The sequence below is a fragment of the Pleurodeles waltl genome, chromosome 10 (assembly GCF_031143425.1).
Source record: "Pleurodeles waltl isolate 20211129_DDA chromosome 10, aPleWal1.hap1.20221129, whole genome shotgun sequence".
Lineage (NCBI taxonomy): Eukaryota > Metazoa > Chordata > Amphibia > Caudata > Salamandridae > Pleurodeles > Pleurodeles waltl.
This window is the reverse complement of record NC_090449.1, coordinates 70,782,413-70,800,410: the sequence shown is the minus strand read 5'-3', so window position 1 is coordinate 70,800,410 and position 17,998 is coordinate 70,782,413. Positions and strand designations below refer to the sequence as shown.

Sequence of the window (17,998 nt, the reverse complement as noted above, 5' to 3'; positions counted from 1 at the left end):
TGGAAATGTGGTGAGACTGCTAGCAGAAGTGTGAATATTAGCATAGCACATAGCCTGTTTAAAGCATAAACCTTGGAGTCTCAGATCGCCCACTCATTTAGTTCCTGAAAAGTGAAGCAAAGAAGTCCATACTGAATCTGGGAAAAAATGGCCCAGGCCTAGAATTATCCTTGGTTACACTTTATGTGTAAACTATTGATGCTCCAGGTAGTGAAGGACAACATCTCTCGGATCAACTTGAGGATTTGATCTTCTCTTCGCATAGCTAATGATACTACTGTAGCTTAAGTAGACTTTCATTCCAGTTTCATGCCATCCTGTTCAAGTTGAAATCTGGTCCACAAGAATTAAACAAAATGTGGTCCTGTCATTTGAGGGGGGAGATGTTCCTCCAAAATGTAGCCCTTTCACTGAAGGGATGTTTGGGCACCTCTGTGGTGCAGCTGTTTTAAAAAATCTGCATTAGGTTGCCCTAGCTCATGAACATTTTGGTTTCTTTGTGCACCCATACAAACCAAGGGCCAAATGCACAAATAACGGGTCGCCAAATACTGGTTGCAAATTGTGACCAGTGTTTTGCAAAGTGAAAAATAAACAAACTGACCCATGTCCTAAAATTCCGAATTGTAGTGGGTTGCTATCTCATGATTATTAATGAAGTAGGTCGCAAATTGTGACTATAAAGTGAAGGCAGCTACAGAGATGGCAGCTACAGAGATGGCGGCCTCCTCAGATCAGCAGAACACCATGTCTGTGAATCCTTTAAAGAAAGCACATTTCTATTAATGCACCATGTTTTCCAAGCAGGAAATGGAGGTCCAGTGGTCTCGTGGACCACTGCCAACTCCTCACAAACATGTTTTTAATTCACAAAGGAGAAGATGTTCAAAGGAGACCTCTTCCCTTTTGCAAATAGGTTCCTGACTCCATTGAGGTTTCTGTGACTTTTTTAAGTTTTGAGACCCGATTTTAGTCGTAAAACATTGTTGCATAGCATATCAATTCACTATTTGAAAGTGACATACAACCCCTCCTTCCAGATACTGAATTAGTGAATATTCACAATACTATTTTATGATTTTGAAAAACTTTTCAGACTCTTCAAATGGAATTAGGACATTTGAAAAAGCATTTTTACAGGAATGCCGAATCAGAGCATTTGTAATCTTAAAGGGGCTTAGTATATTAGAACCTACGGGTCTTACTCACAAAGGAAGAATACAATTTTGAGTAAGTTTACGCTTTCAGTATTCACAAACTCTGACTCTCATTACAAAATTGGAAGTTTTAAATCTCTATGCAAGAGTAATGTAATTTGCTTACTATTGTGTGGGTGTTTCTCGTCTGTCCCTAACTGCCGCCTTGATTCCCCCAACATGTCTGACTCCTCCTTAATCCACCCCATAAGTAGTACGTCTGCCCCTTTTCTCACCCACTCCCCTGTGTCACTCCCACATTTACTACTAAATCTATACTTACAAGTGTGGAAACTCTGCAGTGAGGTGGAGAACTCCACATGTAAGTACAGGCTAAACTTACACTTTGTTGTACATTTTGTAGTAAATGTACTACAAAGTGCAATTTGGGAATCAGGCCCTGTATGTTTTTTCTGCACATTCAAAGCAATGTATTGGTACAAATTCAACATCAATATCTCAATGCAGCCTGAAGATATAAAAAAGTGGCAATTATTCATTTTTTTAAAAGAACTGTCTCAACATTTTTGCATTTCAAACTGGAAAAACATAAACCTTGAAATGCTCATCAAAGATATATTGCCATGAATGCCTGGAGTCTGACAATATCAAATGTTGGTGGATTCTTATTTGGAATGCAGTCCCCACAATTAATTATATAATATCAGTGCAGATCACAAAACTGTTCAAACGCACCCTTTATGGGTGCAATGTTCATATGATAACAGCACAATATGGAAAGTATAAACATTATGGCCCTCATTACGACCTTGGTGGGATTGGACCGCCGGGCGGCCGCCAATGCAGCCGCACTCCTGCCACAGCCATTAGGAGATCCCCGCCGGGCCGGCGGGCGGAAACCTAGTTTCCGCCCGCTGGCCCAGCGGGGATCTCGGCCGCAACACAGGAGCCGGCTCCAAATGGAGCCCGTGGTGTTGCGGCCGTGAGACGGGTGCAGTTGCACCCGTCACGCTTTTCACTGTGGCATGGGCATTGCAGGGGCCCGCGACTCCCCGTACCGCCAGCTTTTCCTGGCAGTTCAAACCACCAGGAAAAGGCTGGCAGTAGGGGGACTCGTAATCCCCTGGGCAGCGCTGCACTCTTGAATATATGATGTTTTGCAGATTTTTAACACAACACATGCTAATTTCCTCTGTTATCTCTTATGCAGAAACATATCTCTCCCAAGATTTTACCCACATCTATATTCTTCTAGGCACTGCTAGTGTGGGATTATCATATTTAGGTAGGTTTTCAAAGGGTCTCAGCAGTGATATACTGATTAGACACCAGGAAATGTTTTTGATGGGGCAATTGGGAGCAGGGTTGGCCTGCACCCAGAGCAACCTACCAACCTCAGACAATCCAGAGAACTTGAGAAACATGATAACCCATGGTGATGTGGCTTGCATGAATCCAACACATTTTATCACTTTGAATCCACTGCAAATGTCAAAGTATGGGTACAAAAATCACATTTCTTCATTTTCTTTGACAGAAAACTCTAGAACTTCAGGCAACTAGCAATTCAATGTTCCAAAACTTTTCCAGATAAAAACGGTTGACCTACTGCAGGGCACAGGAACAAATTTGAGACCATGTGAAAACCCCATTGACAATATATTAACTTCACACCAGTGGTGGCTCCTCCATTAGGGAGGAGGAGCGTCGCCCCCGCCAGCAGCAGGAGCTGCAAACCTTTCACCACGGAGGGATAATAAACTAGGTTTATTATCCCTTTGTGGTGGAAGGGGCGGGGCGGGGCCACAGGGTGACAAGCACTGAGTGGAGTGCACTGTACACTTCCCTCAGACACACATGCGCTGTAGGCTCTCCCCAGCCCAACAGAGGGTGCACAGGCTCCCAGTCTGCCTGGGAGCACCCAGCCAGGGCGCTCCCAGCCAATCCTGATGCTGCTCTGAGCAGCGTCAGGATTGGCCGCAAGGCAGGCTGGGAGCCTGTGCCTGCCTGCAGCCTGAGGAGACTGAGAAGAGGTGGGGCGCAGCGAGGAGCGGGTAAGTTTTTATTTTATTTTCTTTTAATTAATTTTTTGACCCACCCCAGTGCGCTACCCTCCTACCCCCGTGCGTGCCAGCCCCGGCCCCCTCCTCATTACTGATGCGAGCCACAACTGCTTCACACAGTCACATTTGGCCTAATCCTGTCAGTTACGATAGGTCCACCCACATGTGTGAAGAATGGTTACTTTTGGTAGAAGTGTGCGAACACTGCATGGTGGGAATTTTGCAGTTCCTCACAATTTCAGGAACTTTCCATTACAGAAACGTAAGGAAATTACGCTTTTTACCCAATATTTGATCTGTGCAGGACATTCTGGGCATGAAAAAGTGACCCATGCGTGTAGCACCACCCAGGATGCATATTTGTGTGTGTGTCTGCACCTCAGCAATGACATGGGTATTGCTTTGATTTTTCTGAGGCTAAAAAAAACTCTAAAGAGCATTCGACTACACAATGAAGTGGAGGGACGCCTGTATCTTAACCGTGAGGAGATGGGCGTGAGTTGGAATTTTTTCTGAGAATAAGGAAAATCTAAATAACATCTGGGGTCCGTGCTAGGGCTCAGATGTGTGTGTCTTTGCTACCCAGTGAGGAGATGTGTGCTGCTAGGATCGATACTAAGGCTAAGGGGTAAGAAAAAAATCTGAGCAGCATTCGGTGTGTGTGTGTGTGTGTGTGTGTGTGTGTGTAGACCCCAACAAGGAGAGGGGTCTTCTTTGGATTTTTTTTTAGACTAAAAGCCAGGTTGAGACCTCAGGAGAGGTTGTGTGTCCAATACTGCCCCTTTAAGCAGGATGAGCTGAGAGGGCTCTAGGTGAGACTTGGTCTTGTTGATGGAAAACCCCAGGTTGAACAACCACTGAGTCATCAACCACAAGTGATGCAACACCAACTCTGGAGACCTGGCTGTGGTGAGTCAATCATTCAAGTAAGAAAATACTGGTATTCCCAACCTTCTGAGATAAGCTACAACCACTACCATCACCTTTGTGAAGACTCGAGGAAAGGAAGTAAGGCCAAATAGGAGGACAGCAAACTGATAATGTTAAGACTCTACTGTGAAGTGGATATGATTCCTGTGCGATTGCAGTATAAGGATGTGAAAGTAAGCATCCTGCAAGTCAATTGAAACCATACAATCTTCTTTCTCCAGCACAAGAAGCAAATGAACTAGGGTCATCATCTAGAACTTTTCCTGTTTGAGAAACCAGTTTAAAGCTCTGAGGTCCATGATCGGACGCAAATAACTGTCCTTCTTGGTAATCAGGAAATAATGTGAATAGCATCCCTGACCCCTTTCCTAATCTGGAACCAACTCCACTGCACCCTTTTGGAGCAATGATTGTTGGAAGTGCTGAAGATGGTCTAAAGAAAGCAAATTCTGTTGGGTGAAAGGGTGGGGGAAATCCTTGGAAGGTTAGGGCATACATACCCCTTTTACACAATATTTAACACCCACAGGTCCGACGCTAAGGACCTCCACTGATGGAGAAATTAGGACACCCATCCACTCATCTGTAAAGCATGATATAAGATGGGAAAACTAGGGCTGTGTTCCTTCTATGTTGGCAGAGGAAGATGAGGATGAGGATGAGGAGGAAGATGGGGGAAGAGGAACTGCTCATTGGGGTAGGATGACTGCTGCATTTGTTGCTGATGCTACTGCCACCCATGAAAAGAAAAAGCTTATGACAAAACCCAGAATCTCTTAAATTGCCTGTTGTCCTTGGGCCGAGATTGACGAACCAAAGAATGAGTTGTCAACCTGCTCTCTTTAAAACCTTCAAGGGGAGAATCTGCTTTAGCACCCAACAACTAAGCATCATCGAAAGGCAAATCCATCAGAGCACTCTGCACCTCCTGAGAAAACGCAGAATACCAATGGGTGTCTTCTGCTAGAAATTTAAGTGCCCCTTGCTCTAGCCACTGAATCAGCAGTATGCAGACCCAACTGTATAACCTGCTGGGCTTCAGCGTAGCCATCAGTCAAAAGCTCATAAAAATATCTATGGATATCATCAGGAAATTTTGGAACCACATACTTATTAGAATCCAACAAAGCATGAGAGGAGTGACCGAACATGCAACTAGCATTTATGTACTTCAATGTCAGGCTGCCTGATAAAAAACCTTCTTTGCAGACTGGTCATGTTTTTGCATTTCCTATCTGCCGGTGGAGAACCAAAAGATCAGGGAGTCAACCACAATTAACATGAAGCCTGAAAAAAATAAACTCTCAGGTGAAGGATCAGAAGACAAAAAGCAAAAAGAATGGATCCTGTGGTACCAGCTTATACCTTCTAGCTACTTGTCTTGAAACACCAGAGGTCATCATAGGCTTCTGCCAAATGTCCAAAATCAGCTCTGTCAAAGCCTCAATAAAGGACAACAAAGGTTCAGCTGATAATGGGGAAGAGTGAAGCACCTCAGTCAAGATGTTTGATTTATGTTCTGTAGTGGAAAGAGGTAAATCCAACATTCTGCCAGCTTCCTTATAACTGAATGGTAAGAAATGACTTGCGGAGGTGAAATATCCTTTGGAGACAATAACTCCCATTCTGGAGATGTGTTAAAACCACTTGCCTCCCTCAACCCTGGGTCTAGTAAAGGGACAATTTTGCCCTCTTCCTGAGGATCCTTTTCATCAAGGTAATTCTGTTCCTTTTCCTGGATCATTGATGTGGTGTCGGTAACGACCCCTGCGACGTCTGCAACTGCACCAGAGAGGTGAGAAGAGGCACCAGAGGTGAAGCTTGCGACATCGGAATAGAGCCAGCCGGCGCTGGAGAAGTTATTTGCAGTGTCAACGACACATAAACAGGTGGAATCACTAGAGGAGATGGAGTCTTTCTCCTAGGAATATCCCCTGATGCTGTCAGCCAGGTAACCTGGGCCATCGGCATGAGGGGCGTAAAAGAAGCCAGCTGTTAAGGCGCTGGAAAGCATATCAAAGTAAACAACAGAGAACTCATGAGGCCGGCCGGCAGGTGCATCAGATGGAGTCATCACTCTACTGACAGTGCTAAACATAGCATTCAAAAAGAGAGAAAGGTCCCCACCTGGAGCTGGAAAAGCTGGATACATCTGCTCTGCTGAGATTCAAGACCTGCGTTGTATATTGATGCCCTGGCGAAGTTGGAGGCGTGGCCAATTGCGATGCCAGGAAAGGCACCAGAGATGGTACTGGAGTGATATCCTGTCGACCCTCTTCCAAAGCTGGATGTACTAAATTTGAAAATAACATTGAAAAACTCAGCAATTCCCTACTAAACCATTACATGTCAAAGGCACGGAAAAACTGGAACTGACATCAGCATACCGACAGGGGGCTTCTCATGGCTCTAGTGACATCAAGCAGTGCAGCATGCAGAGCTGAGTGGATACCAATGCTCCTGTCCATGTGGGAAAGCTATCAAGAACGTTTCTGAGGAAGACTGGTGCATGGAGATATTCAAAAGTTGAGGAATCTGCATTTAGATGTATTCATCAGAATACCACCTTAAACGTTTTCTTTTAAAAACAAAAACCTTTCTAAAGGGTTAGTGGACAGAGGTAAATGTCAGTGACTGCTGTCCACCAAACTTTATGTACCTTGATAAGAACCACCATGAAAGTGGTTCCTATCCAGGTACGGAGATCCCTTCTGGCCAGTGTTGCTCACTAAATTTGGCGAATGGTAGACTACCAGGCTAGTGGAAGAATGCACAGGTTTGTGTGTGTGTGGGTGGGGCTAAGAAACAGCATCTGGTCTCCTCACTGGGGTGTACACACATCTGTGTGCCTGTCTGCACCCCAGAGAGGAGATAGGCACCTTTGTTTTTTTTTCCAAGGCTAACAAAATGCAAACAACATTTGTGTCCTCAGTGCAGAGCAGCTGTCCGTGTGTGTTTCTGCACCCCCAGTGAGGAGAGAAAAGCTGTTTATAGTTTTTTGAGCCAAAGAACAAATCCAAACATCATACAAGCTCCTTGGCTCCTTGTTGGGGATGTTTGCACCTAAGAGAGAAGACTGATCTGGTTTGGAATTTTTCTGGAGATAACCAAAACTTCTGGGCTCCTCATTGGAGAGGGACTTGAATATCTGTGTTAGTTTCCCAGTGAGGAGACAGGCACTGTCTAGGTTATTTCCTGAGTTTAAGAAAATTCCAAACAATATCTGCACCAACGTATGTGTCTGTGCCCCATCGAGGAGACAGGCCCTATTTGGATTTTTTTGGAAGCTAACAAAAAATCCCTACAATGTCCAAGCTCCTCACTGGGGTGCAGACGTGTGCGTGCCTGTCTGACAGGAGATAGGGGCTGTTTGGATTTTTTCTGAGGCAAAAAAAAAATCAAACCAGCATCTGCACTTTTCTATGGGGAGCAGATGTGTGTGTGTGTCTGCACTCCCATTAGAGAAGCCCGGCGCTGTTTGATATTTTTCTGAATATAAGAGAAAAATCCAAACAACTTCCAAGTTGTGGAGGTTTAGGTCTAGGTATCGAATCTCAGCTGCTCACCGGGGCACAGACATGTGTGTCTGTAACCTTGGTCTCGGAATGTCCATTTTTAAATAACTGGACACTATGTGCCCTTTCCCCTATTGACATGTATGTACATCAATAGGGCAGTGAAGGGATTAAGAATATCTTTACTATGTAGATAGGGGGATGATGTATGAATGTAAGTATAATCGAAAGGAGGAGCAGAGGGGAATATACGTCAGGTGATGAGCATTAACTTTAAGAAAGCCCAGCTCCTTCGCTTTCTGGATTTCAATTCATAGGGGCAAAATTAAAGACAGTAAGTTAGGGTAGAGTCAAGATAGGTTCATCATTGTTGTCATTTCATAGAACTGTTGCAAAGAAAGGCCTGTTTGGTCATGGCATGAATTTGCTGTTCCTCCTCTATCACCCCTGCACTTTGAATTCAGGCTCTAGAGCAGTCACTTCCTTTTGTGGTGCAGACAGTTCCATAATCTCACCCACCTATCAATTTTGAGGTTAACAAACAACTTACCCTCCGACTCTGCCCTCATCTTTGCTGCAGCCTTGGTTTCTTATCTTCTGCCACATTTACTTCAGAACAAAGGAATTTAATAATTTTTTCTGTCAAGTTTGTTTTGATATGATAAGTGTGTCAGCTTTACACAACACAGCTCCTAAATGATTAAAAGAGTATCTCCCTTCTGGGTCATAACTCCATCATACATAAACTACTTCAATGACTGGTGAACTTCAATATCAGATCATACATGACAATGTGACCTTTAAAACTCTGTGTAGTGAGAGGCCTATGATTTGGCAGACTTGAATGGTGGACAATGCCAGCTGTATTTTAAGTCCAGCTGCACCACTACATGTTTTGGTCTTTGATCTTAACTGTATCCACTTCTCTAAGAAGTTTTCATTAATATTAATATTGGCAACAGTATATTTATTAAGTGCACATTCACTGCAGTGTCTTGGCACCTGCAGTATAAATATATAAGAAAGGAGGGAAAAGGAAAAAGAATGCTTAACTCACAGACAGCCAATACATGATCACAAGTCTAGTCACACTTCTGACAGTCATGGTTTGTTGTTCTGCAGCTTTGACGAGGTGCAATTAGGCATTCCCATATAAATGATTTTACAGTAATCAATATTGGAAAGGATGCATGCTGCAACAACTTGGCCAAATATCTCTTGAGAAAGAAAGGGATGAGCTTTTTAAGAGATTTAAAAATACCAAAACCTGTCCTCCAGGCCTTCTGTATAAATGGGAGAAAAAGTAAGAATTTGTGGAAGATCTGTCCCAAGTTCTTTACTTTAATGACCAGCATGTTGGTGCCTCCCAGTTGTACTGGCCAGAGGTCCGAGGTGCAATGGTTGTTAATCCCACCAAAAACCAGTAATTCTGTTTAGTCCCCATTTACCTCTCGGAACTTCCTGTTCATCCTATGATGACCCCCTACGAGACATTCACTAAGCCTATTGATAGAATCTGTCAAACGCTGGTCAAATTTCTATAACAGAGAGTCATCAGCTTGTGATAAAGTGTTGAAGCCATAAGATGTTATCTTTCGGCAGAGGGATTGTACATACAAATAAATAGATAAGGAGAATAAGACAGAGCCTTGAGGAACACCACATGAGATTTAGGTGAATGAAAGGTGGAAACAATATCTATCTGCGATCTGTCAAAAAAGGAAGCAAATCAAGAGAACGTACCCTCTGAATCCAATCGACCGAGCCAAATTAATTAGTAATTAGTGTTGAAGGCTACAGAGAGACCTAATAACAGGATCCCTATGCAGGTTCCTTTGTTTTACAATTCCTAGGTTGGTTCAGATCTGCAACTAACGATATGTCATGTCTGAACCTAAATCCAACCTAATGTTTATCCAAATGTGTTTCTATTTAAACAAATTAGCAGCTAGGTAGGTGATATTAACAGGAGTAACGTAAGGGCCTAAAGATTGTTTAGTTCATTATAATTAAGAGTTTCAACATCCCGCCTTTAAATGTTTCTGGTACAAGTCCACTCTAAAGGAAAGTGTTAATGCCCTTGCATGGATGATCTTCTATCACAGTGAAATGTTCCTTAAAGTTCTTAGTAACATATGGATTATCGAGGGATCTGGATTTCAGAGATATCAAGATGTCTTTCAGAGAAGCTGAACTTAAAATTGGCAGCTGTTATTCACATCTTAAGAAGGCCCCGTGAGAGGAAGGGAGTTTACAATTCTCTAACTGAAACTTTTTCCAGTATTGCTTAATTCAAAATTAAGTTATTAAAAGTATATTGGTATGGTCGCGAAATATGACTGTACAAGCCATTAAAAAGTTGCTGGGGAAAAGCTGCACCCAATCCCAGAAGACTCCACCACTCCAAAACCATCTGCATTCTGCTACTTTGGAAAAGATCACCCTATAATCTGAATAATACAGTGGCTGCACGTTCAATCAAATATTTCCACTCAAAAAATGAATGAGCACAATAATAAAAACAATTGGTTCTCTTTGTCCCTTATTATTGCAAAGAGATTTATGATTTGGGCTTTGTGTAAATCTGATTTAACTGCAAGAAAAAAGCTTTCATTTCAATCTAGTCAAACAGCTTTAATCTCCTGCTGGAGGCTGTGATGACTATCTTGTCTTCAGAGTTAACATGATGCAATTCAAATAGGAGAAGATCACTCAAATTAGAGATTACATTCCAAAGAAAGATTTGTGAAGTCTTCCATCATTTAAATCATCCACTCCACAAAAATTCAGTTGAATCCCAAAGATATCAAGCAAAACAATTACTAAATAAGTACCGAATTGCTAAACATCAATATCTGTGTAATGAAATGCAATTCTTATAACTCTGTCACATTCTGTGCATACACTTATGAACAATGTTTTTCAGGGGTTGTTCTTAAGATCGTGGAGGAAGTACAGACTAATCCACTCAAGACAAAGTCTCACTTCGATTCAACACATCCAACTAACTTTAGACTAGTGTCCAACCTATGCTTTGTTTCAGAATACAGGAAACATAATTTGTGGACCAGAGACCAAAATACTTCAAATAGACCAATAGGTGAAGGAGCTGTCTTACTGGAATCCTACAATTTGTGATTAAAATCCCAGTACCCCTGGAATGTCATCTTCTAGTATGCAGGCTGTGATTAGGGAATGGCTATAGGACACATCTATGGCACTGTACAGATTTCCGATCCTAGAAAATAAATCAACTCACAATATTACTGTTCTCCATTTATAATAAAAGATTTGTACGTGCACCTTTCGTCATATCCTAAATTCCATCACTACAGAAAGAGTGTCAGCTGATTTCACTACAATCTTTTCCCTGAAAGTAAAATCTACATTTGGAACTCTGTGAGACATTGTCAACATAGGGAACTTCTACATATAGCAGCCAGACGAAACTGTGCCTAATCACATGACCAATGCTAGGTGGAGAAGTTGCTATTCCCTAGTTCCAGCCTCAGACTGAATGGGAGATAAATAGAAGTGTTAATGATTACCAAAGAGGTCTCAACAATTCCATGTCTATAGATAAAAAGGCAAACAAGGTTGTGTTTACAAATCTGTTCCACCCTGCTCTCCCTGCTGCATTCTACAAGCACTTATAAGATATTGCATGTAAATCACCTTGAACCACTTTAAGTATTTATATTTTGTAGGCTGACGGGGAAGGAAGATCGATTAAATGACTACACTCACAGTTAAACAAGCTAAGAACGTACACCACTCAGGAAACAAATGTGCTATACAAAAATTAATAATTAAACAAAATAAGGTGTAAACAGTCAATATGTACAAATAAAAAAAAAAAACATTTTTAGGTATCAATATCTTTGTCATGTCTTGACAAATAACACTTTATTACCGTAACCTTAATCATTGCTCATTTAAGGAATATTAGTATTGACACTTCTTATAGAGGGTCGGAATGATGGGCCAACTGAAAAGGTAATGTCAATCAGAGTGATTTATTATGGAGACATTATACACTGTATTTGCATCCCCTGTAAGTAATAAATCAGAGTTGTGAACAGTCAGATTTTCAGTTTGATCACCAACTATGTAAAAGAGGCCATGTTTATATGCCCATTACAGCCACAGTCAAAAAGATCAGAGTTCTTGTTCTCTGAATACTTGATATTACCTGCAATTGCTCATGCTTAAGAAGCATAAGTGATTTCATAAAAAATCCACCACATTCAATTAGAACAGTGCTCCAGTATCCCCCAAAACACCTTTCTATTCAGTTACCTAAAGTAACTACAATATCTTCCGTGGAGGCCATGAATTTGCAGTACCATCCAAGGAGTCCGGATGTTGCCCTGGTACTAGGAAATACTGTCAATGTCTCCAACTTGTCTACTGTCTGAAATGTATGATATTATTTAAAAGTGGTGTATCAAGGCCAATGAGTGTTCCAATGTTTTCTGGAAACATATTGACATGTTTGTCTCTTCGCTTTAGGTGGAACTCAGCGATGTCCACAAATGCTGAAGAACACCTTATTTTGGATCTGTGGCATGGAGACCAAGAAGGATAATGCAGAGGAGGAACCTCCTGAAGTCCCACCACCCTCCCCGGAAGAAGTACTCTATGAGACACCTTGTATAAGACACACTTTGAATGTCAACCTAATTGTGTGTCTTTGTGCTGGAATCTTCCTGTGGGCATATTTTGCATAGAAGTCACGCTCTTAACTAATGTCACTCACCAGGAGAAGAGAATTTCATCCAACTGTCCTATGTCTTGGAAAATATAACTCTAGCTTTTCTACGTATATCTTTCACAAGACTATCTAAAGAGCTCACCTTTGTCTACGCATATCAAATGTGCAAAAACTGAAAATCACAACTCCTTAACTTCAATACCATAAAAGATACCTTGAAGAAGATTATCATTTTTCAAAGAGTAGATCCATTAGAGACTTCAGAGTGTGGGCACTGGAAGCTGATCTATTCTCAATATGACACTTGATACACATTAATGGTTGTTCCTAATGTGAGTATAGAGGGTCTGCTAGAGGAAGGGCTCTAGAATACCTCACTCAAATCAATCAGGTCATATATTCTAGTGTTTATTGCATATAACATATTCATCTGCGCTACTTTGACAATGTCCTCCAAATGGATTTTTTAAAATTATAGGATGAATTACTGCAGCCCTTTTTACGTTGGGCCAATCTTCACAAAAAACAGAAAAAATCTTCAAGGTTCCACTGACGCCTGGTGAAATTCAGAATGCTTTTCAAGGTGCCTTGTAGGAGATGCTCCAAAACTAAATCAAGGAAAACATCTGTTTCCTCTCAAGAGAAAATATATGCATGCATGCATTTGATGGTCTACAGACCTAGATTTAAATACACCTCCTGTAGAGGTATAATTGTAGTTTCTCAGGGATATCTAATCTGGAAAACTGTCCTCTGTGCCTTTTAACAATATTTGAAAATCCTAATTTTACAATGCGAGTTACAGGTTTTATATGTTTGTAAATGTTTCTTTGGGTTTCTCTTGCAGTTGTCTGTAATTGAGCTGCACTTGGATACTCATCAGCAAATAAACTGTACAAACAGTTTATTTATAGACATAAACTGATAGTAAAAAGGGCAATAAGGCAGACTATAGATAGTGGGCAGTGCCTAGGCACACTCAGAAGTGAGCCACTTTAAAGGACAAATGTTTGTCTGCCGAGGGGTTTGTTTGTGTGAGGAATTTGACTCCCTGACTCCAACATGACTTAAGTCAGCCCCAGGAGAAGCTGGAGTACTAAATTATGTTATTTATATTCTGAAGGACACTTCTAACCACAGATTACTCATGTTTTGAATCCTCCAGCCTTGAATTTTTTCACATTGCAGCCTCCCACATGACAGCAGGTGGCAGCATTGCGCTCTGCTGCAGTCCAATTCTGCCTCCAAAAATGTAACTGTGAAGTACCATATACTACCTCTGCGCTTTCAGATTAGTTTCTTCTTTTTCTGCACCGTTCTATGCGTATCTGGTGCTCCACTCCCAAAGTTTTGTTGGTGTTTACTGACTTATAAAATTGAATTATGAAATGTGGATGGAAAATGTCTCCCCGAAGATTACAGGTTTTATCCCATCCTTTGTGTGTAGTCAGTATTCCAAAGTCCTGTCTCCACCAGTATCGTCCAACTCTGATTGTTCCATGGTAAGATTTGATAGGCCCTGTGAATCCATCAGGGCCTCCATCAGGACTTACGCCAGTGATTTCCCCCTGCCATGGACTGACCCAGCTTTAAGTACGCTTGGTCCCATGCTGGCACCCTGCCACACCTTCAAAAGTTTGTTGTAGGACATATCAGATCTGACCAGTTCGGCAACAGTTCTAGACTCCAGCCCGATTTCCATGTCAGATCCGCAGCTGCGATCAGCTAGGTATCAGTCTATGTCGTACTATGTGATCACTCAAGCACAACTGTTGACCTGGAAAGATTCCCCAACAGAGCATTTGTCTCAATGCTAACGTTACTGGAGGCTAGCAGCAATTTTCATGTCTGATTCTGATGTAGTCCAAGCACTTGAACAGGTGCCCCACAACAATGATGATGACGGGGAGAGTTGGACTTGCCCTTGGGCCAACAGCGCACCTCTTGCAGTAGTTGTTCAAAGGGCTGCTGAATTATTGGAATTACATTTGCCTACAGTCTAGACTTAAGGCAAATCTTCTTCCTGAAATTTTGCAGCCAACCCCTTTCACCTCCGAGCCTTTGATGCCTTCAATGACTCTCTGTCGGAGACAACTGCGGTGGCCTGGGCCACAGGTTACTGTGCGCTCATGATGAGTTGTTCAATTGCCTTACGCCATAGATCAGCCACAGGAGACTTGGCCTTCTTGGCCTTCTTGACACCACACCGACTCCATGTCCGGTGGTCCAGACTTCCACATATATAGAGAGTCCTTGCTTCTACTGACAGAAATCTGAACAGATCGATGCTGTCTGTAAGAGGAATTTTTCTTCCACTAGTTTGACCCTCAGGTCCTTGAGGAGGTCTATCATTTGGGCTGTACACACATTTACTTTTTTATATGGCAAGCAAGATCTTGATCGTCCTTCTTGAAAAGTTTCGCAACACTTTTGCACAGATAGTGCATAGTGGTCAAGACGCGACCAAGTATATCCTGTGTGTTGGTCTGGACAACACAGTTTTTGTCAGTCATTCCAGGGGCACAGTGCCATCATCTGGCGCCATGCCTAAGTGCGTGCCTCTGGATTTTCGCAGAACCTGCAAGCCTCCCTGATGGATATCCCCTTTGAAGACTTTGGGCTCAGATTCATCCCTGGAGTGCTTTAAGAATAGATAGGACACAGGTTGGTGGCTGTACCTCCGCTGCCAGCTAATTCCACCAACAGTATTTGAAATTCCAGGGCTAGGTCTCCAGACTACCAACAGATGCCATGCTCTCAGCCTCTCCGGCACCCCACCCAACTCCTTCACAGCTATAAAAAGGTAGGTAGTGGTAGATGCCATGGCCATCAACAGATGCAGCAGTCCTCATTCTTTTTTCTGCCTGCCACAACCGTCACACATGTGTTTGATTTCTCCCACCAAGGGAGCAGAATTTGACTTTGTAGCACGATTACCTCAGACCAATGGTGGTGCAGATTGTTGAGTTTGGTTATGCCCTTCACTTTTTTTTCCATATCATCTCAACGTTACTCCAGTTTGTATTCAGGGGCCAGCGGAATCTACCTCAAATTGACTAAAACGTTCCGACATCACTCGCTAAATGGGTGTTAGAAAGAGTTCCAGAGGAGGGGAAGGTGCTACCCCTGATACTTACTGGTGCCGTAGAAGGATCTGATGTGTGGCCAATCTTAGACTCAGGGTTTCTGAACACGTTTCCCAGGAAGGACAATCCATATATTGTCTTTAATGGACCCTGCCGACTGGATGGTGTCTTTGTACTTAATGGAATTGGAGTTTCATTTTCTCGTCCCGCAGAGAGGGGCATTTTGGTGGTTTGGCGGTGCAGAACTTCCTGATGTGAAGTTCACTCTCCTACCCACAACCTTGACATGGGTATGGTATCAATTCAAAAGTTGAAGAATCTGTGGTTAGAATTATCCCTCAGAAGAATAAGTTACTTATCTTTGGTAACACTCTTTCTAGTGGATAAACTATCTAACCACAGATCCCCCAATGGATGCCCTTCTTCCTGTTCTGTGGGAGTGGGCATCTGGTAGGTCATAAAGGACCCATTTTAGGTTAAGCACACTGTTGCATAATTTCTCAGTGGCTCCGCCTCTGAAGGTGTGGAAGTTGCTTCTGAAATTGATATCAGCATGCAAAGATGGTGCCTCCTCAGTGTTACTTCTAGAGTTGAGCGTGAGCTACTGATGAGTCCAAAGACGCCAACTGCTGGCACTTGGAAGCTGTTTTATGCAAGAATTCTAGATCCAATTTATCACCGGGGGATTCAAATGGTGAGAAAGCTGCAATTAGACAGAGTATCCACCAGAAAGTGTGCTACCGAAGGTAAATAACTTTTCCCTGAATAATAAACACAGAGTCAGGGGTACAAAGGGGTTGCAAGGATACAAAACAGGTGCAGCGTTAAATCTGCGGGCTTCACTTTACTACATGTGCATACTAATTGCTATTTTCACAAATCAAGTCAAAGGAAGAATGTTATTTTGTTAGTGACAGTTTCAAGACTTAGGCGAATATTCTGAAACGTCCAAAGCTTCTCTTTCAATTTATGGCTTGCAACATTCTAATATGGCTGTGGTGTTTAGGGGTGAAGTGCCAACCCTATTCACAATTCAATGCATATCAAGAAGGAGATGACTGCTTTCCCACACAGGCTTCTGTCTCTAAATTCAAAAATGTCGTCCATCTGAAATGAATCTTCCAAACTGTAGCTGCACAAACCACATAAATCTCTTCTTCGATGCATAACGGTATTTATTGATCGCTGACCAGTTAACTAATGTCTTTTTTTTTTTTATACCAAAGAGAGTTTTTTTGGGAACAAAAAAGGATGCTGCAGATATGTGTGTTTAACTGAAACAATTATGAGGCAGGATTGGGTCTCAGGGTTACATTTTAATTATTTTTTCAAACAGCAGCAATTCACACAAAAAGTTTACAAAAGCAAAATCAGAGCTGGCTATGTAACCAATGTGTCTTTCAGCCCTCCCACCCACAACACCCTCTCCCCTCAACGCTCCCTCATAGATTGTATGCTGGGAATTAGGAGAAGGTAGCCTGAGTGCTTCTCGGGGAAGAAGAATTTCTGCCTTTTCAGTGCCATGAACACCAGACTGTGCTGAAGGTGTCTCTGACAGCTAGCAAGCAAAACCTGCAGTTAGTATTTCTGTCTGGGCTGACATAATAGGGGTTAAGGTTTCAGACCACTGGAGACTTATTTTGTGAGAATTATAAATAATCTTGCCTTAGACGTTGTATCCTGCAAGTGGAGTTGGACAAACTCAGAATACTGGTATTCCCTTTGTTAATGTTTGTGAAAAAACATTTTGCCTCATTTAATGTATTTTTCAGATTGACAATGTCATGTCTTCCTTCATTAAATGCTACTTTCCACAGTAGACCAATGTATGTCTTGGTTTAATTTAATTCATAATCCTTAGGAAGTATGTCTATATTGTTGCCAAATCAATCAACATCTGTCTGTGTCTTGCCAAATGTAAAAAATCAATGTCATAAATGGTGAGTATAGAAAGTTAACAAAGGAAAATGCTAAGGCATACAAACACACTAGACTTTACTGACAACACTGAACATGAGCAGTGTCCTGTATTGTTGTTGATGTTTTATTTTTGACATAAAAAGCAGACTTAATTAATGACTAAGCAGCCCTACAAGTCTGTGCACGTCATTAAGTTTTGTATCAGACAACTCATAAATATACTTTAAGAAATATGGACATATATTTCCCTTTAAATATAGCTACTGGATGTCCCAGCATGTCACTGTATATGGTTTGGAGACAGAGGGCCTCATGCTGACTTTGGCGGGCGGCGGAGGCCGCCCTCCAAAGTACCGCCGTCAGAATACCGCTGCGCGGTCAAAAGACCGCTGCGGTAATTCTGAGTTTCCCGCTGGGCTTGCGGGCGACCGCCAGAAGGCAGCCCGCCAACCCAGCGGGAAACCCCCTTCCACGAGGAAGCCGGCTCCGAATGGAGCCGGCGGAGTTGCAGGGGTGCGACGGGTGCAGTGGCACCCGTCGCGATTTTCACTGTCTGCTAAGCAGACAGTGAAAATCTTTGTGGGGCCCTGTTAGGGGGCCCCTGCACTGCCCA

General features: G+C 42.4%; 1 protein-coding gene across 1 annotated transcript in view; it reads left to right on the top strand.

The window, feature by feature from the left end:
- SLC5A11 (solute carrier family 5 member 11) overlaps window positions 1-17,371 on the top strand; it is a 110,065-nt gene extending 92,694 nt beyond the window's left edge. Inside the window, exon 16 of the mRNA XM_069209712.1 lies at window positions 12,178-17,371. Within this exon, the coding sequence (XP_069065813.1) occupies window positions 12,178-12,395 (218 nt within the window). The 3' untranslated portion in view covers window positions 12,396-17,371. The remainder of the gene's footprint in view (window positions 1-12,177) is intronic.
- The last annotated feature ends 627 nt before the right edge of the window (window positions 17,372-17,998 follow it).